At 37.1% G+C, this 21,132-nt stretch overlaps 1 protein-coding gene across 1 annotated transcript in view; it reads right to left on the bottom strand.

Annotated features, from left to right (window-relative positions):
- LOC111864288 (RING finger protein 17) overlaps window positions 1-21,132 on the bottom strand; it is a 145,090-nt gene that overhangs the window by 40,889 nt on the left and 83,069 nt on the right. The window contains exons 7-17 of the mRNA XM_023851424.2: window positions 18,834-18,979; window positions 17,197-17,352; window positions 14,717-14,866; window positions 12,961-13,114; window positions 11,735-11,866; window positions 9,852-10,014; window positions 9,397-9,513; window positions 7,513-7,612; window positions 5,765-5,940; window positions 3,441-3,667; window positions 2,229-2,292 (exon numbers count right to left, since the gene is read on the bottom strand). Of these exons, the coding sequence (XP_023707192.1) occupies window positions 2,229-2,292; window positions 3,441-3,667; window positions 5,765-5,940; window positions 7,513-7,612; window positions 9,397-9,513; window positions 9,852-10,014; window positions 11,735-11,866; window positions 12,961-13,114; window positions 14,717-14,866; window positions 17,197-17,352; window positions 18,834-18,979 (1,585 nt within the window). The remainder of the gene's footprint in view (window positions 1-2,228; window positions 2,293-3,440; window positions 3,668-5,764; window positions 5,941-7,512; window positions 7,613-9,396; window positions 9,514-9,851; window positions 10,015-11,734; window positions 11,867-12,960; window positions 13,115-14,716; window positions 14,867-17,196; window positions 17,353-18,833; window positions 18,980-21,132) is intronic.

Here is a 21,132-nt window from a genome sequence, read left to right on the forward strand (position 1 = left end):
GCTTTACAGAGTACTGAAAAAAACATGGAAGGAAATAAGAATATCTGAATACATGACAACTGGGGGAAAGGCTTCATCAAAGCCATGATACATCCAAATCTGTTACTGTATCAAAATCCATGATTTATTCAGATGACATCATTATATGTGACAGAATAAAATAACTTTGGTAATGAAATTTCATAAAGTCATTACAATGTATAGCTTTTGAAATAAATGTCAATTTAGATAAATATATGATATGTAAAATCCAAAGGACAGGAAACACAGGAGAGATAGAATAAAATAATAATGAAATTAAGAAAGTGGAGAATTCTAAATACTTAGGAAGCAAAACAGTGATAATAGCAGAGCACAGGAAGAAATTAAAAAAAAAAATGAATGAAAAAAAGCAGAAAAACATAACCAGTTAGTTATAAATATACTTCGGAAATGGGAAACGCAAGACAGGAAAGGTATTCTTAAAAATTATGAAATGCAGATTTATAAACTGAGTTGAATGATATTAAGTATGAAATACAGTGAACCTCCTATTTAAGGTTTCTTTTGTGAACTGTGGATCTAAACACTAAACTGAGTGAAATCTTAAATAGAAGCAATTATACACTGACATTATTCACACCGGATCAATGAAACTGAGCATTAATGAGGGAAATCTTTACACAGGAACGTTAAATGGGAGTTACATTGCTCCATTGGTTCATGTGGATTGTGTGATCAATCTGATGTCAGCCCAGTTTGGAAATTTCTTGTATTTGAATTCTGCCTATCAGTGAGAAAGTCAGCAGGTTTCGAGATTGATTGGTTTGATTTGGTTCTATATTTTTTTATTGTTTCATGAAAGTTCCTTCTTTTCTGCATTACACTGCTCAGTCTGGTTGTCTCTTAAAATTGGACACTGTGTTGGTTGTTTAACACTACTTATTTACTGGCGAATTACATCCTCTCATTTTTGAGATGCCTGTAGCATTTGTTTGGTGGACTTTATCCCTGTTAACAGGCAAATTTAGGTTTTGTTATCCTGTGGTTTGTGTCATAACTTGAAATGGCATGTTTTTCTTATCTCTCGTTATATGCCCACCCCTGAAGGAGGGAACTTCTGCTGCTGCTTTAAGGTTCTTTCTAGTTACTGACAAATGTAACCCTATATACATGAACTTCAGTTTCATTTTCTTGTGGTTTATTCATTATGCTTACTGGAAATATTTCCTCATTTTGAGTTCATTTTTTATGTTAACAGAACACATACTACACTTTGAATTTCTTTCTGATCCAGTAAGAACCTGTCCTCACCTACATTTGATGACAACAGACGTTGTGATAAAAAAAAGGTCAAGATGGACAATGTTCAAAATGTCATGCTTATTTCTACATGCTCATTTTAATATATTTAGCAGAAACAAAGCAACAGAAAAAGGCACATATTTGTAGACAGCAGCTCAGATGAGATTATTAAGAATCGTAGAAGGAAAAATTGGAAGGGACAGTAAGGGGAAAGAGCAGAGAATACAAAGATAAGTTAATATATAACAGAATAAGATGGTAAGGGCATATTTTTTTACCTCTATCATCTGTGCATTGCAGACCTAGCATTGCACTGTTTTCAAAATAAGTACTACTGTCATTATGTTAAAAATCTGCCCTATGAATGGATGCAGAGAGAATCCTAAAGGGTTTAAGTAAGAAAATAAAAGGACTGTACCCAAGGGGAAAGATTTCTTTATCATAACCTGACTACACTATACTTTCCCTCGATTTTCTGCAAGCAATGAACTTAACAGTACAGTAAACCCTCACTAATTTGGGTTAACTGGGGGAGAGGTCATTCAGATTAACAAAGAAAAAACTCAGAAAGAAATATATGGAAAATTTAATAATACGGGTAGTGTTGACAAAAATAAATACAAAAATATCACTACAGCAATTTCTTCCTGTCACCATATGTGTGAAAAGTGGCCTCGCCCGAGAGGACATAGACTGAATGACCCCGCTTAGCCCCAGCCTGTGGTGGTGTGGTGCTAACAATTCTAGAATTCATGTCACAAAAACTTTTGACAGATTTTGCGCTAATTTTTTTAAATATACCAACTCTGTGACTAAACGGCGAATAAATATGCATAACTAAAACTTGGAGTTCTTTATTGGACACTCTGTATAAGTGACGAGGAAAACTAGAGCCCCAACATGTCACTGTATTTCACAAGAATAAATGCACATTCTCTACTTACTTTTGCATCAGACGGTGGTTGAAGTGGCACACCATCTAGTTTATGATACTCCACAAAACTAGAGCTGTAAAAGGAAGAACTTTATTATCATTTTAATTTTTTAATACAATGCACACTCTTACTTCTGTAGCCTCCAAAATGTGAATACTATAAGAACAATCAGAGAGAGAATTTCAGATGAAATTATTCCACATAGGATTATAATTTTTATAACATGAGCTGCTTCAATACAAGAGCAAAATTTATCTCCGTCTGGTCCTTAAGCCTCTTACTGTCAAGCCCATGAGGTCTGACAAATGATGAGACTGGCAACACTGTCTGCAATCTGGCCTCAAACTTACACGGTAGCAAACCGGTCTTTAGAAGTCCAGCAAGTGCACATCTGTTGTGCTCTAACTGAAATTGTGTCTGGATTCCAATTTCTGCATTCTCACTTCACCATCTCTGTGTGACATGGTCCATGTTTTAAAATTCACACTTTGAAGGCTCTTTGTCTTTTCTTATTATTTATTTAACACTACATGTTTTGGTCTAACTGGCCATCATCAGGTATATAAGACTGTAGATAAAAACTGCTGAACTGTTGTTATGCTGTTGTATTTTCAAAGTTATTTTTTAGATTATCATGCCATGGTTACTTCTGTTGTGCACATTTGTTGTGGGTCTGCTGTATGTCTTTTGGTGTGTTGTTTTTTCCTTTGTGTTGTGTCCAACAGAACACCGAGATCTTCAAGGCATTAGAGAAGTGAGAGAATATTGTTACGTAAACTGTAATTAAAGTTAATACTGCTAGTTTCGTAAGTAATGGATGTAATCATAATTTTGGTTAAATTAAGCCTCATATCAACAACTCCGTGGATTTAGTCTGCAAGCGAACTAAGCCTCTTATAATTTTCCAAAAACCAATTTTGCACAGAATCAATATCTGACTGCTAAGGCCTTGTCCTTAACATTATTAATACTATGAAAGATCTTCAAGTCATCAACAAACAATAAGTAATTTGAATTCTGAAAACAATCACATATATCGTTAATATACATTAAACACAACAGAAAATGGTATTAAATTATATAGGTCAAATCAATAGCACATCTACGAGGAAAATGTAAAAGATCATAATTGTTTGCCGACTGAAAAAATTTTGGGGACTGTCTTTCAATTCACAGCTGTTCTATTATCACCAAATTTTTTTGCTTTAATGATGAGCTTACCTAACTCCTACACTGGTACCATAACCTTCTCTAACAACCAAAGCATTGATGCACACATCAACATTGGCTTGTGACTCATACAATGTTACTTTCAGCTGATGTTTCTGCACCACATCTACATAAAGGCAAAGTATCTTCTTGGCTGTCACCTTCATCAGGTACTCCTTTACAGCAGGTGTCCAATGCTGCTCACTTGGTATAATGTCACTCATGGAACAATGAACAGCCTAGAAAATGCAACCTCTTTATTTAATGCACATGGAAAACTCTTCAGTCTTCAAATTTTATTATTAATATTGATGCCTTGGAAGGCAAAATACAAACTCTGCTCATATCATCATAAATTATGTGGTGTTCAGAATCTATCTTTGCACAGCTGTAGGACCCTTACTCTTTCTTTTCACTCATTTGAGATGTTTTCAGTTAACTGGCACGTTACTCACCCATAGTGAAACATCAGAGTAAGTATGACTTATAACAAGTACTTCATTACAGCAATAGAAACCATCAACTTATTAACATTGTACATACAGAAAACCATCACATAAAACACGATATTTTTTCCCCAAGCCATCATCATAACAAGTGATACTTAACTAGCTGCCATTGTTTTCAATTAACTTTTTGCAACAACTATGCTTGCAATTTTACTTCACAAGTTATATATGACCAGCAGTCTGTGAAGGCCCCATTAATTCACATTCCAAAATCTGTGAGAAGCTTACCCAAAGTAACAACCACTGACAAATGTACATCACACGAAGCCCACTACACTCTGAAGTATCTCCTCCTCAAGCATGTTTCCCCTTCCCCTGAGCTTCATCTGGCCTAGTTGGGATGATGTAACAGAACAGAACTATATAGGTGGATGTTTAAAGGTTTTGTCATATCAAACACCTATTGTGTTTCAGTCAGCACCAACTGAAAAATTTTGAAAAACTCAAATTATGGCAATGAAACAGAAGCACTTAGACTTGAATATGAGCTGAAATAATAAGTCTGTGCGAAGTTGTCAGCTCATCAAGAAACTAGATAGGTGATATGGATCAAGTTCTTTATTTTGGAAGAATTTTTCTGTGCATTTCAATTTCTGCTTCTGGTCATATTTCTGCCCATAAAATTCTGTAGAACACCATAAATATTAATATATAGTGGTTTCTAACTCAGTTTCTGTGATCAGATCACCATTCATCTAAGCTCACAGTTCTCAATCATCAGCTCACCCGCTTCTAAACTTTCTGCTGGCCTAGATGTAGCTTAAGAGTCTGGGCCTCGTAGATGATTGTAACTCACATCTTCAAATCCTTACCCACTCACCCCACCCAACACACCAGAAGCACTCACATATCCACTGTCAATTAGATAAGCTGCAAGAACCTTTTTTCTGCTTATTCTATTTCACATGAGTCACAAAATACTTGGCAATGCAAAGTTTATTATTTTGTACATGAAATAATTGCATAAGATATGATAAAGACATATGGTCACTGTTATTAAAATAGTGATATGAAACAGAAAAACAAAAATAAGCTGCAAAAATATTATTTACAGTAAAATTTTGGCTGCAGAAGGCACAAGAGAGGAGACCCAAGGCTTGGGGCCAGGCTGAAGTCAAGCTTCCTCATGCTATAATTCCTATGCTCCTGCAATTACCTAACAATGCTATCAACCATAAACAAACAAAACTCCACGGTTCTAGTCTGCAAGTGAACTATACCGACTGAGAGACCGCCGCTTGTCAGCGAAGTTAGTGCCAATTTTAGTGGACAGAGGGTGTTGCCTGGTCAGCGCTATGAATCCCCACTGCCATTAATTTCGATTTTCTAGACTGGAGCCGCTATTTCCTTAAAATAGGTCCTCAATTATCCTTGCGAGGCTGAGTGGACCCCGTTCCAGATGCACTACGTCTCAGAAAATCTGGTAGTGCCGGTAATCGAACCCGGATCTCTAGATCTGTAGCCAGGAACTCTGACCACTAGACCACAGAGGTGGTCTGCTATCAACCATACCTCCACAATTTAAAAACTTCAAGTACCATTCTGTTATTAACTATATCTACTGGCAATATATACTGCTACATCATCATTCCAAACACAGCAACACTTTACTGGCATTCACATTAATGCTGTCAATTTTTATGGCCCTCGCACAATTTGACTATATATATTTTAACTCCCCCTCGTTGGTGGCTCCAATGAGGGGGAGATTACTGATGAATGAATGAATATTTTAACTACTACATTTTTTCTGATTAATGACACATATATCCTTTGTTTATGAAAGTTGTACCAATGAACTTACAGTGTTCTAAAAAGAATATTTACCTGTGCAGGTATACGCAGGAATCTTGGCTGTAGTCTACGAATCTGATTCCAAGCCACCAATTCCTGATTGCCATAGTCTACATAGAACACTTCTACCATCCTTTTACCTGGAAGTGCTATTATCTTCGCTCTGTACCATTTCTTATCTACAGTATATTGTGCAGCACATGGCATTCCTGGAAGAAGAGGAAGATATACTGGATATAAAATGACGCTAAATTCTTGCAGCAATCACAGCAATCTCTAAGTGTTAATACACACAACTCTGATCCACTTTAATGGTGCTCAGTATAAGATATAAGAAAGGTGTGCTTTGGGCTACAGTTTAGAGGTGTGTGCAGCAGACACAAATTATTGATGTAAATAGAGAAAGATTTTGGAATACACAACATATCACATGGTACAAGCCATAGTGATATGTGAAGTTACTATATTGAAAGATCATTTATGGATAAATGACATAGTCCTTCCTCTATTGTTAAAATGATTAGAATACCATTTAAACTTTTAAACTTCTCCCATGCACCTTCATGGTGCAGTGTTTAATTAGGTAAGCACAGGGACAACTTTACCTTTGCTATTTAACCTATGAGGAAGAACAGAAGTAGACAATACACAGAAGAATATGAATGTTCAAGAAGTCCCAGTCTAACTATCCAGTACCTCTACAGTTATAAAGTATTTAACCTGAACAGACACCATCAAAAATAAAGTCTATGGATCATGACACAGTAAGTGCTTTTTTTTTTGTCTTTCTCTGTTTGTAGAAAGGAAGTGTGCCCAACCTCAAACAACATTTATAATATGATATGCAGTTTTGTTGCCCCATCTGGAGTTGGCTGTCTCCCATGGGGTGCCTCCCCAGGTGGCGGATAGGGGAATGCTCATCACCTATATGGGTGGAGGGTACCGGGGAAATAAAATACCAAGGGCAGACCAAAACCGCCACTGCTGTCCCACAGCTGTAGCAGGAAATACAGGGGCTAGGGGTATGGGTCCCCAACAGAAAAAACCCTGGTCCTCCTGGCATGTGCTTCTATGCTGAAGGATTAACGGCACTGCCAATAGCTCAGATTATATAGTGTTTGAATAATGAACAATGAACTTGAAAGGATTTGGAAGAAGTGATCATCACATAATTTGAGATACTATCTTGGCACCAGCATGGTGGGACTGATGGAAACCATTAAAACCTCATCAATGATAGTGTGTCCCCAGGCCAAGGATTGAATCTGGAACCTCCTGAATACAAAGCTCATGTGCTATCCAGTTGACCACAATGCCAAAGTGTCATTATGCAGCATTATGTAGTTTATCGCTGTGAAGGATTAATCAACAATTGGCATTACTTCTGGATGAGATGTGATGGGGAAGATTATATGTCCTGTGGGGAAATGATATGTTGGACGAATTTACTGTCTCCAGCTTCAGAATGTATGTGCAGCAGAACAGGATGTATGCAGCAGCACATGTGCATGTGCATGTACACAGGAAGAAATCAACCACTAACCATTTTAGAATCAATCTCAATAATTGATAGGCCATGTTAATGCAACTGCAATCAGTAAACGGGTATATGTGTTAACTCTTGCCCTCTTCATTTATATTAGGAGAACAGGAGCAATGAGCTTCTTTGAATATCACAAGTTTCTTATAAAACAACATGGTTCTATAACTCAAAAAAACATATTACACTGTAAAGAACACAAAATTCATAATAGAAATGTAATTCCATTATGACAACTTACCAACTTGCGGAGTATAGATAAGTCCTATGTTTGCAGATTTTGTATATTCTGTATTCATATCCTTCATCACAGAAGTCAGGTAGCGAGCATGCTCTCCTAGCTAGTAAGCAGAAAGCATACACTTCACTACAAAGATTCTGCCATATTGTCAACATATCTGGGTCATTGTGGTATTCTTTATATACAAGTACCAGACAAAAATTAACTGCACATGCTTTATGTTATGAAACAGCACACTGCTAGTTTATACTAAGCCAGAAAATATGTATAAGCTGGAGATAGTTCAGTAAAGTAATATCTAAGTGCTAGAGACCAGATTTTGATTGTGTGAAAAGGCAAGGACTTCCCTGTTCCCCACCTTATCCAGCTGCCCACCCAATAGATACAAGCGCTCTTTATCCAAAGGTAAAGTGAACACAACATGACAGCGATCACCCCCCTCCAACTAGTGCTGAAATCCACTTCTCCTGAACAGCAGTCTCCTTTACAAAATCCATTCATGTGTGCCAAGATTAAGAATCTGATGAGCTTTATCTTGAGCCCATCTATATATATTAATGGCATGGTATTTATGAACAGGGAGAACCAGACATTTAATTGCAAGAAATTATGCCGAGATGCCGATTTATTTTCTTTCAGCTGGCATGGCATTTTTTTATGTTATACTTTTAGCCCTACAATGTAATTCTATATACACTTTGCTTGCTTGTAGGGGGAAATGATGTATTTTCATCTGTCTGCATATTATAACTCTAATCTGTTAAAAACATCTGATTAAATTTTGTACTGCATATTTCGGCCTATACAAAATTTCTTTGACTGAATTTAATTTTTATTTCATCAGTCCAAAATAATTCCAGATTTAAAAGATCACAAAGTACTTTATCAATAATCCCACAAATGTCTCATTTTATAGAAAACTGGTTCATATCATAAAGTATAGCTTCTGTTAAAATATTTAACTTCTGTCAGAAACATTTTGTTGATTAATATACAAGGTGATTCACGAAGTTTTACCCCGGCTTATGGTACATATTCCTGGGGCTATTTCCTGCAAAATTTCCTATAGGTAAACAAGTTTTGAATATACCACTATATGTCCATGGGAATATAACAACAAGATTGCAACAGCTGACTTCATGATATACAATATCACATGAGTCTTTAACCATATTTTATTCCATAACTTTCGTTTTATAATAATTTTATAATTCACTATATTTTTATACCTTGTATTTTATAATAAAAGTTATCAAGTATCCACCTTTACTATCACAATGAAATTGGAGTTCAATAGTGCGTGAATATAGTAATCATGTGTTTTGTCGGATGATGGCTTTACAAGCTGAAACATGTAGCTAAGGTAATGTTAACCTTGACCGTTATGTTGCTGTGTTATGATGGACTCCAATAAAGAATTGAATAACTACAATGTTCATCATAATCATTTCATTTAACTTTGACTGTCCTCAAACTATTCAAGCTTTCAGTTAAACTTACTTTGGGACCTTTCATTCCTACCACATAATTAAATCCTCATTCAACCCATGAACAATCACGCTGACTTCTATAACATGTGTGACAATTACACTCTCTCACTGCCTATCTTAAACTTTTGGACTGCATAATTTCTGCTAATGGGACTTTTTCTTTGGATTTGATAAGGCTAAAGTGGCTGTCCCAAAAGCGACCTCTACCTTCTTATACCACTAAATAATCATGAGATGGATATCTCACTCACTGACAGTAACTCAGAACTGAGATGATCCTGAACGAGAACACTGATGGTGGGACCACAGTGGGACCTGTTAGTCTAGCTCTACAAAAGGAGGGGGTGGTTAAGAGGGAAAGCACAGCAATTGAAACCCATCACAGAGTACATACCCTTTGTACGTAGAAACTATGAGGTGAAACAACATGGCTCATAACAACATCCACAGCATCTCCCTTTTTGAAATCTTTCTCCTCGAAGTATTTCACAGTTCTCTGGGGTAAAGTAACCTGTATTGAACAATGAAAAGGTTACTAATTACTTCACAGATACAACTTCAATAATGAAAAAGTATCATTAAGCCCCTGAAAAGGCAGGGTTGCTGATGGGATACATAAAGTTAATTCAGAGTGTTATTGGTCATGGAGGAAGGGCAACTGGACACCCAACCCTTTCTAGTTTAATTCAAAGTCTAATCTCAAGAAGCAAAACACATAATGACTTATCATCCTTATTACCAGAACATGTGTACAGGAGATAAACCTAATGTGAAAACAATGCAAATAAAGACTCTTTTAATGTCTTACCTCTCTTACAGCAAGAGGAAGCAAAATATAACTTTCCTTACCTTTCGTTCTGTTTGAGCTACAAAGCAAGCAAACTCTAGGAAAACAAGGGCATCTCGAACAGATACAGGAACGTCACTATTCTCGGCATTTCCAGGAAGCTGACACAGATCTACCTGGTATGTGTCAGCACTGTGCTCCATTATAACCATTCTCACACGATGCCTGGTAAAAGAGTGACAGTGAATAAGGAAAGCATGATTAACTCAATCAGCAGAGTCCTTCTTGAGAGGCTAACAGTCACTCAGAGAAGAAATCACCCACCTTCTATGGAATGTAAAGGTTCATTCCCACATACATAAGAGCCCAATTTGGTCCACATGTAGAGCCAAATTAATCCAGGTAACATCTCCCAACTTCTGTCCCACCTATGCCTAGGTCTTCCAAGTGGGGTATTCCAAACAAAACTTTTTATTTCATATCTCTTCCATGCATGCTTCATAAAACACCCAACTCATCCACTTTCTTGTTCTTGAATACCCTCAACCTATTTTCTTTGCTTAATATATGACTGGGATAGCAGTCAGTATAGCGACTGGCTACAGGCTGGACGACCGAGAGGTCAGAGCTCGAGTCCCAGGAGGGTCAAGAATTTTCACTTCTCTATGTCATCCATGACTGGCTCTGAGGTCCGCCCAACCTCCTATACAGTGGGTGCTCGGGACACTTTACCTCTGGGGCGTGAAGCTGACCACTCACCTCCAACTACTGTTGAGGTGAAGAAAATGTGGATCTATACATCCACTCTCCCATATGTCTTCATAGCGTAGTGCTTAGTTAGTTAAGCACAGGGACAACTTTACCTTTACCTTTTAATACATGAGACCAAGTTTCAAACTCACACAAAACAAGCATAAGACTACACTTTTACCATTTACTTCTTTGTGAATACAATTTTGACTTTTTATTGTTGCTCTCAAATATTTGATATTTGTCACACTATGAAAAATGTACTAGCTACCTTTATTTTATGATTTTGTCCTGCATCCTAGTGATGAGACAGTCTTCACTGCATTTACCTCCTTAATAGCTCTAACAGACTTTATAAGAAAACTATGATATAAATTCAGATCAGAAAACAATGTGAAAATCTAGTACAGAGTAACCCAAAACAAACCTCAGGCAACTCAAGATGTATGAATTATAAAATTATTGAAATCATCAAAATAGCTAAAATTCTATGGATTATCAAACATATACAAATACTCTGTCCATTCCCCATGACTTTATACAGTGTTTTGTCTATTTCCTTGCCTATATTGTTTTTGATAGAAATGAATCTTGACACTGATCATAGCTTCACCGTATGATATCACAGGTCAGGCTGCAAGTGCTAGAATACTTCTGTGAATTCAACAGCTATATAAAATGTTATAATTATCCTTGTCTGGATCAGGCATGCCCTCTACATTGCAGATGTGCAGATACTGCCAAAGCTTCTGAAATGTCTGATTTGTCTTTGCATGTCACACAATAAAATAATCTTGAATACATCCCTCTACATTAGGGAGGTCAATTAGTTCCAAGCATATATAAAATCTGAGATTCCCTTCCAATTGCAACTCACAGGTATCTACACCTCAGAATTCAACTTCCCAATGTTTCTTTGACAACGGCCGCGGGGATCCGTTCCGCTGACGATGTAACACCCTCTATCCACAAAAGTTGGCACTAAACTTTGCTGACTTTGGTCGGTATAGTTTGCTTGTGGACTGAAATCATTGAGTTTGTTTTGTTTGTTTCATTATGTTTATTTTAGTCAGTCCCTTAAAAAGCATAAAAATGAGGTTTCACTGTGTATGATAGTGTGCAGTCTTATATCCTTCAGTGTTATGACACCTGAATCAAACTGAGTACCATAAAATTAAGGACCAACATAACTTACTCATTGACCATCGTTGCAAACATTACAACCGCCTCCTGGGACCATTTACCATTACATGGAACCAATCCAAACAGTGAACAATGTCGTGTCATAGCTGGAGTATGCGCATATGCTGGTGGAATGCAGCGAAGCCTATGTACATGAACAAACACATTTTTCACTATTCCAGTATAACCTGAAGTTCTTTATTATATTGTTTGCATAAGTGGAATATATCATATTGGTGCTGCTTGAGTGCAAAGTGCACATACAAGGAATGTAATCTACTGAAAAGTTATGATGTTGACTTTCAGTTCTATACTCGTATTTTATGTGCTAAGGCGACAGCTACAGTAGTCAGTTACAGACTTAGCAAAATCAAGTAGCCAAACAGTAAAAGAAAACAATACATAACCTCAGAAAAATATATACATATAAATTACTCTACTGTATAGCATATGTATGACAGGCATAAGTTTATAAGGGCAATAAACGTAACAAAAATGGTAAACAAACTGACCAGAAGACTGATGTTAAGCAAATGATTGTCAAATATATTGACAGTGTTTTATATATATATATTTCCTTGTGGCTAAGACATAGCAAGCAGAAGGACATTTATTACATGAAAACAAATCACAAAAGGTATTAAAGTATCTAATGTTTCTGAATGGAACTCTGACACCAACAGCTTCAAAAGAAAAGGGTCTTTAGAGTAATAAATCCAAGTTTATTATATATAGAACCTCAAACAACACTGCTTCAAGTATAAAGTGTGCAAATTTAAGTTATCCAAACAAAATTATAACTGCATGAATTACGACTTCTAAACAGACACATACTCTTCTTTATATAACAGACACACATTCTTCTTTATGCATATAACATATATATACTAAATGTTAAAGTCATTGTACACATGCTAATATGAATGATAGGTCAAGATCTATTATCATGGTCAAGAAACTAAAAATAATATGTGAGGGGAAGGATGAGGATATCATGCAGCAGGAAGAAAGTACGGAGTGCCAGAGTCTTGCACTGAAAATGCAATGAAGAGAAAAATTTTCTGGGATGTGATAGTGTGTAGCCTATCACATCACCTATCATCTGGGGCTGGTACAATAGGCCAGAAGTGGCCGCAGTACAGGGGACTTAGTCCCACCCCACTAGCTATAAAAAATCTGTAAAAAATTTACATTTCAGCAAATAATGCAGTAGCAGAATAATGAATGTGTTTTGCTCACCTTGTGCTTGGAATAATTTCAGTGTTCCCATAGTCAATGTATAGAATATCCACCGATGTTTCTTCCGTATTTTCAGATGATGACGGCAGTATACTACGAACACGTGTTCGATACCACTTCCTATCTTTCTCATACTGCACCATATAAATACCATCTGAAATGCAACATGCCAACAGAATGAAAGGAGAGATCTACATACTCAAAGAAATATAACTGTTATTTGAAGCCTACGAGATCAGGAAACAGATCCACTGGGATTGGCTGGTTAATGTATTTAACAGTTTCAGTGTTATTCTCAGAACCTTTCTTTGACTCACTCCCACTTAGCATACTCCTGAAAATCTTCAGGCTCAGTGCACTGCTGCATCTGTTATTCCTTCATCTTTCTCTGGGCTGTATGACACTTTTTTTTAGTCATTTACCTCCCATACATTATGTACAATTCTCCATATGATGAGGCTCCAACTACCGTATTTACGCACGTATAGGCCGCGTGCGTGTATAGGCCGCAGCACAATTTTCAGACAGAAATTATAGAAAAAATATTTTTCTTGGAATATTATTTCAGGAGTATTACACCCTGTATTACTAATTACGAATATAATTTTTTTTAAATGACGTGTGATTTCGAATATTTCGAATATAAGCCGCACCCCAGTTTTCCTCTTGAATTTTTGGCAAAAAATGTGCGGCCTATACATGCGTAAATACGGTATTCCATTAATTATTGGGCCTCCTATACAATTTTATAATGAAACACTGAAATTTACTATTTGTCGACAGATACGTACAAAGTAAAGTATGTAAAGTGGAACCAACAACTGATTCAATGTTAAAAACATCAATCAAATTTTAATTTTGTTTTTATATGACTTTTATTGGTTTTAAATAACCTATTTCTTGTATTCTTATTGCAAATTATCTTAAATGATTTATGACACTGTACCAAATTTTGTGTACTGCAGTTCAGTGGTGTACGTTTGTTGAAGTGTGTTTGCCTGATGATGGCCGCTAGTGGCCTAAACATGTAGCAGAAATATATCTGGGCATTATCCTTGAAGTTCTTTAATTGTTGTGTTGCGACGGTCTAATGAATAAGTTGTATGCATGACACTTGTTGCACATAGTTCTTTAAGTATATCAGATGATGCTGTGACTTTATGGATAAATTAACAATGTATTTTGTGTTGTATAAAGCAGCTTTTTATGCACAGCCGTTAATAACAATTGTAACTGCTAGGAAAATTAAGTCTGTATCCTGAGTGAATTTGTGTTTTTGGAGATCAAGGATACAAATTTGTCATTTAGTGGATATATACCTTCTGACTGTTCTAGCAGTTCAGATGGTGGTACTGAACATTAAACAATATCAGAGGCAGACACATCAAAATCATCTGCAATGAAAATAAGTGGTAATACTAAAGAGTTCTAGTATATGATGCCGTGCAGTCCACTGAAAGTGAACTGATGTTTCAGACGACCACGTAGCTTCCAAATTCAGGGTTGAAGAGTACACCAAGCAAGAAACCAGAATGAAGCACAGATAATGTAGAGCTTCTTGAGAAATCTCCATAATGGAGTTAAAATGATTCCTAGGAGTCAAGCAAATTCATAAGACAAATATAAAACCTCATTTCAGTCTGGCGAATATACTCAAATCTATGGGATTCTTGGGAACTCCCTCATGAGTTTTCACAGTTTTGCCTAACAGAGTGGAAATCACTGCAATACACTAAGAGAATTACTTTATATTTACCCTTAAGAACTGATTGTGGTGGTTTGCTGGCATGCACATGTTTGCTGAGTTGTAAACAGAGACTCTCAACAGTCAAGCGGTCTGCTACACGCTGAACATAAAAGTTTGATGGATCACAAATGTGGCATACTGTCACAATGTCTGAGCTACCTGTATGGAGGGAAAAAGCATGGTATACAACTTTATCAAGTAATTGTTCATTTATACTTGTCATAAATATAATACTTTGTACTAAGCATGCAACCATACAAAAAGTATTCACTGGTGAGACAAAAGACTCCACCTTGGTACCAAAAATAATTTTAACTTCCAAGCAGCTGTAGAAACATGCGCTGGCTCCATCTTCAGGGTAGAAAAATCTGCTAGCGAGGAACCTACATTAGCAGGTGGCTAGCAGACTGAGTCACCAGTCGTAAACACCCAGCTATATAAGAACAGAGAGAGAGAGGGAGGGAGGAAGAGTGGGCAAAATGGGAAATCAAGAGAGGAGAGCGGTTGGGTCAGTAGAGATCAGGAAGGCCAGGCGAGTAGGTAGCAGTGGTCAGGAGCAGGTAGAGGAAAGTTGTCGTGGGTGGGGAAAAGCCGGGGCTACTGAGCAAGCATTGACCCGGGAGACTGGCTCCACAGCTGCTGAGCGTGTATTTGACGTGCACAGCCTTGTAGATCTGGTGTCATGTTCAGGTTTTGAGGGAGCAGATGACGGCTTCCACGACTTGCTGAGACAAAAACCAACTGCTCTGTTCATGTAATAATTCTACGATATGTAATGGCCTGTTGTAAAAATTATATGACTTGTAGCAGCTACTGAGTAATATTCTTTATAACTCACCTGCATAATAATTCTAAATCACTTAGTGGCTTTCATGGTCATCAAATAAAGACTTACTAGTCACAATACATGTCAGCCATTACATTTTAACATCTTGACTTATCTTAACATATATACTACAGTATAAAATCAGGATTCTTCAAACACTCAGTGCTGGAAAAAAAAAAAGATCTGGGTGATCTGGTATTGCTATTTCTAGTGCCATTAATTTTAGCTTCCTTTCATTCTATCATTGTCATTGTCATTATTTTCATTGTCATCATGCCTATACCTATGTCCACCTGTCAATCTGTATATGTATCTGTCACTTCTGACTTCCATCCCAATGTCTGAATTTTCATTAAACTTGGTATGAATGTTATGCCACACAAGGCATTTACTTCCTACAAAATCTCCTGGGACACGAGTGATACTAACAGCAATTAATGAAAGGCCTTGAAATTTTGCATGAAATAATTTTCCTGGGGAGTAAGGCACAGCTGGCGTGTAAGGCTAACAACATTACCATCATCTTTGAGCTGTCTAGATAATGTGGGATCCTCAACGTCTCACAACCATATGGGCCTCCACAGACTGTTACATGGATAGCTTTATTTTTTTACTTTACTTTACTTTACTCATGATTCAAACATAATTTTTGCAGAATATAACAACACTTAACAGCCATATAAAATCTTTTTAAGGTTTTTCATTTGTAATCAATAACCAAAATGGACCATTCAAACTAGGTATGTGTAATTTGGTATGGAGACTGAAATAAACACATCTACATGAAACATCGTTGTCCATTAAAAATGACAAACATGGTGATGATGCATTAGTATGAGGTTATGACTGACAGCTATCAGCTAGTAGGAATTGCACTTCATTATACTCTGTACCAGCCAAGTGCAGAGTCAGAGACGTGACAATGTATTGCCAGGTCAGGACTACTGCATATCTGTGAATATAAAGCTCCAATGCAACCTCACATGCAGTCACCTGAAACTGAGTCAAAGGCCTTGCATTATGAAGCCAGTGTCTAACCACCTGAGCTCTGGCAAGGAGTTTATACGGATGGAATTTACAGACGCAAATAAACAGATAAATTGTATAACTGCAAATTTATAACTTTTACATGCTTCCTTGCATAGATTAAAGCATCAGAGGCAAAGATGGTGTGATAAGTTGTCTGCAGAACTTCTAACATGGTTAGCACTAGTTCCTGAGTGTGATGTTAGGAGAAATCTCTCTTTGCTTGCAGGTTTAATAGTGCTGCCATATTCTGAGCTCAAGATTGGTAAACTTGTTACTGACAATGATAATGAATGATGAACTACATGAGGTATGTAATCAACCATAAAATTTCACTTAATTTTCCTTTTAAAAGGTTAAAAGGTAAAGGTAAAACTATCCCTGTAATAGGCCATGGAGGCCCATAGGGTTGTGAGATGGTGAAGCTCTCACATTTTTCAGACAATCGGCTCACAGATGGCTGTGAGGTTGTCAGCCTTACATGTTGGCTGCCCTTTACCCTCAGGAAGATTCCTGGTACTCATCTGTTAAGAGGCTGAGCCAACCCCACGGCCATAGAGTGGCTGGAGGGACAAACAGCACAAACCCAAATGTTAGTATCATAGATTAAATTTCACAATACACCCTTCATGTTTACCTTTGACAGCATTCGTTGAAAATTTTGCATTTTTACTAGAAGTACTGTTTGTGGAACGGTCATTTCGGTGTGGATCAGCCTGTTCTACGTCCTGCGATGTGGTCTCACTTATGGAAGACATCGAAGATGTGAGGGAACTCATCAACATCAATGTATCTAGAGAATTGTACACACAAGAAAGTAAACAATGACAATACCAATAAAAAGTTATCTTTACTTCCCCAAATGGGCAGTTATCTACCCCATACCATGAGCTCCTGCCATATTTCTGGCAGAACTTCCTCCAAGTTTTGGTATGACAGTTAAGACCTCACTAATTCAGACTAATTGGGAGTGAACCCTTGCCCAAATTAGTGAAAGTCCCAATGATATAACTGCTAATGATAATATGTTCAGGGAGGTTAAAAAATGGACTTAACATGTGTTTTTAGTCAGTACAACTTTATTTTGAAACTTAAATTGCATATCATAAAATAAATTTACTTGTCATAAAATGTAAAAATATAAGTTCTGACATCAGTCACAAAACATTTTAGGTAGCAGCAATAACATCAAGGTTTAAGGAGAAAAAAAAGTTTTCCAAAATATTGCAAATACTGAATTAGCGATGTTTCACTGTATTTATAGTTTCTGTTTTATGGTCAAAGCAAGCTTTTGTTTCCCCATAATTTCTATAACTTAATAGAGAATAAGATGCATGGACTTAAACAACATTGTACAGATTAATTCCAGAAATAAAGATAACTGAACGTAATATTAAATACAAAAGTCTAAGAGACACTTTACTAAAATTCAAATTAAATGCTGAAAGATTTCTATAATAGCACAATTTAATTACATCCAAATTAGGTATGGTTGGAAAATTAATGAACTCTGTGAAGTTAAACCTGTAACAAAATGCACAGTTTAGTCCACTGGTGTTGCTACTAATCACTAAGGTAAAATTGTCCCTTCACTTAACTAATTAAACACTATGCCATGAAGGCATATGGATGAATAGATTAACATTTTCTTGACCTTGGCACTAGCCAGAGGTTAGTGGTCAGCTTCAGGCCCCGGTCGCTTTACCCCTGGTACCCACTGAATAGGAGGTTGGGTGGAACTCAGAGCTAGTCTGGAGGATGGGGAGTAAAGAAAATTCTCGCCCGCCCCCTCTACTAATCACTAAACATGTGGAAAAAATCTTTCCAGCACAAGAAAGCAACCCTTACCCTGCTCAGTAGTTGTGGGAGAAAGCACCACTGATACAAATTAGCGAAAGAGATGTGATGTACAACACCTAAAATCAGTACCAGAAGCTGTGACAGAGTTGGGATAGCTCAGTCAGTAGAGTGACAGGCTATGGGTTGGATGGCTGGTGTTTGATTCCCAGCAGGGACAAAATTTTTCTCTTCTCCACAGCATCCAGACCAGCTCTAGGGCCCACCCACCTTCTTATCCATTGGAGGCAGTTTTCCTGGTGGGTAAAGTGGCCTGGAAGTGAAGCTGCTGCGTAATTAAGTACAGGGACTTCTTTAACTTTTCTGACCAGAAGATATAATAAGCAAGTAAGGGGTTCCACAGCTGATCTCCACACAGATAACTAGGGGTCTACTGAATTATACCAACAGTTGAACAATATAAAAAATTATACCTACCACTTTCAGTGTCTTCATCAATTAGCTCTATAACATAATCTGGTGGCAGGTCCTCAGTTTTAACAAGGGAGTATGAACTGGCAGAATGTATATCCAACTGGCAATGGTTATTTATCTGGGTCAGGAAAGATTCATCCACAACAAATCTGAAAATTTAAAATTCCAAGAAACATCAACAAAATAAATATCAAACTCATTACACTAACTACTGTTACTTCCTATCCAGATTCTTAAATATGTGGATGCTAATTTCTTTTACATAAAATCCAATTTGAAGAAATAAGAACTGTAAACAATATACGTTCAAATCAACTTTCATGCTATCATTATCCTACACAGCTGAACATGATAAACAACCTCTTAATTTCATACCACCAGTGTGTACAGGAGAATGACTATGATCAGTGAACTCAGCTGGCATGATACAATACGTAATACATAAGGAATCAAACAGGGTATAGGTTATTCCTTAAGCAGTCAACAGGCATCAAACTATTCATGGAGCTCATTATTTTTTTAAAACCCAAGTTCTTTCATAATCATAGTCACTGTCATTGTCATCATGATCATCATCATCACAACAGTTTAATCCAGCTGACATTCTAACAATCTGTTTACCTAACAACCACTGTGATATCACTCTCTTACCATCATTGACCTCAAAACATTAGCTTCTGTGAGGTGTTCCACACAAACTTTGGCATGCAAGTCTTGTTTTACCCCACTTGCATTACATAACCTGTCCATCTCAGTCTCTAAAGAGTACAAATTACGAACAACTATCTCCAAATGAAGTTACTTCATCTTATAGGCTCAAATGTTCTACTCACTGCTTTCTTTCCAAAGACCCAATTCAACATTCACTCTTTCCTTAAAGTGAAAAACCATGTTTTACATGCATAAAATTGCAGTTTTGAAGAACCATTACAAATGTTTGTAGGACATATCCAGAGATGTTCACTGTTTAATTTACTATCAACAAACCTGTGAGGATATTTAAGGTTCTTGAAAAGATATTCAGCTTTTGCAGAATCTGAAATGACTCTTTCCGTTACATCATTACACGAATGTACTTGAGCACATGGATGTATGAAAAGCTCATTTATATTTTGTACTGGTTAATGTTTCAAAATCCACACTTAAATCACTTCAAATCAAAGCACTATAGCATCTGTCTAAAACCACTCTGGCAACTATGATGATAACTCTGTGATTTCAGTCTGCAAGCGAACCATACCAACCAAGCGACCGCCCTTGTCGGCGAAGCTTAGTGCCAGCTTTTGCGGATAGAGGGTGTCGCGTGGTCAGCGCAACGAATACCTACGGCCGTTAATTTCGGTTTTCTAGACCAGAGCCACTATTTCCTTGAAATAGCTCCTCAATTATCATCACGAGGCTGAGTGGACCCCGTTCCAGACCCACTACTTCGCCGAAAAAATCTAGTAACGCTGGGAATTGACCCCGGACCTCTGGATCTGTAGCCAAGGATGCTGACCACTAGACCACAGAGGCAGTCACTATGATGATGAGCTGAATGTAATTTTAATTCAGCAGATGCCAAGGCAGCTTACTGTGTCACACTGCTATATATCAACCATTCTGGCACTAAGCAAGATCTTGGGTTATCAGGGCACTGGTCTACCTACCACTCAGCACTACAGCCCTGGGTGGGCCTTGACCTCCTCTACAACTAGTCTCCACTGCTCTCTACTCCTCATCTTCTCTATCCATCCTTTCACCTTCATCTTCTTAAGCCCATTCTCAACAATGTCTAGCCACCTCATCCCGGGTCTTCTTTTTTTTCTTTTGGAATATAGCCTTCCATTATCATTCTCTTTGGCATTGCATTACTGTCCATTTTTTTGACCTGTCCCAACAATCTTATTCTCTGTGACTTGATAAATCTTATTATATCTTCTCCTTTCAGTAATGTGTTTATCTCTTCACTGTATCCTATCCTCTGTATATTTTTTTTCCATCACTGGTCCTATATTTTGTGTATTATTTTTCTCTCCAACATTCTCAGTGCCCTCTCTTCTGTTACTGTTAAGGTACACATTTCTCTCCCATATGTAGCAACAGGCCTTACTAATGTTTTGTGTGCTTGTAGCTTAGCTGCTCTTGATATTATTTTGCTTGTAAGTGTACTAAGATGTGCGAAGTTGGCCCTTTTTCCGGCTTGTATCCTCTCCTTAACACACTTATCATTTCTGTTGCCGTTATTGATCATATTTCCTAAATATTTAAAACTACTCACTCCTATAAATAATTTTCCTTCTACTTTCTGATGTTGACATAA

The sequence above is a fragment of the Cryptotermes secundus genome, unplaced genomic scaffold, assembly GCF_002891405.2.
Source record: "Cryptotermes secundus unplaced genomic scaffold, Csec_1.0 scaffold33, whole genome shotgun sequence".
Lineage (NCBI taxonomy): Eukaryota > Metazoa > Arthropoda > Insecta > Blattodea > Kalotermitidae > Cryptotermes > Cryptotermes secundus.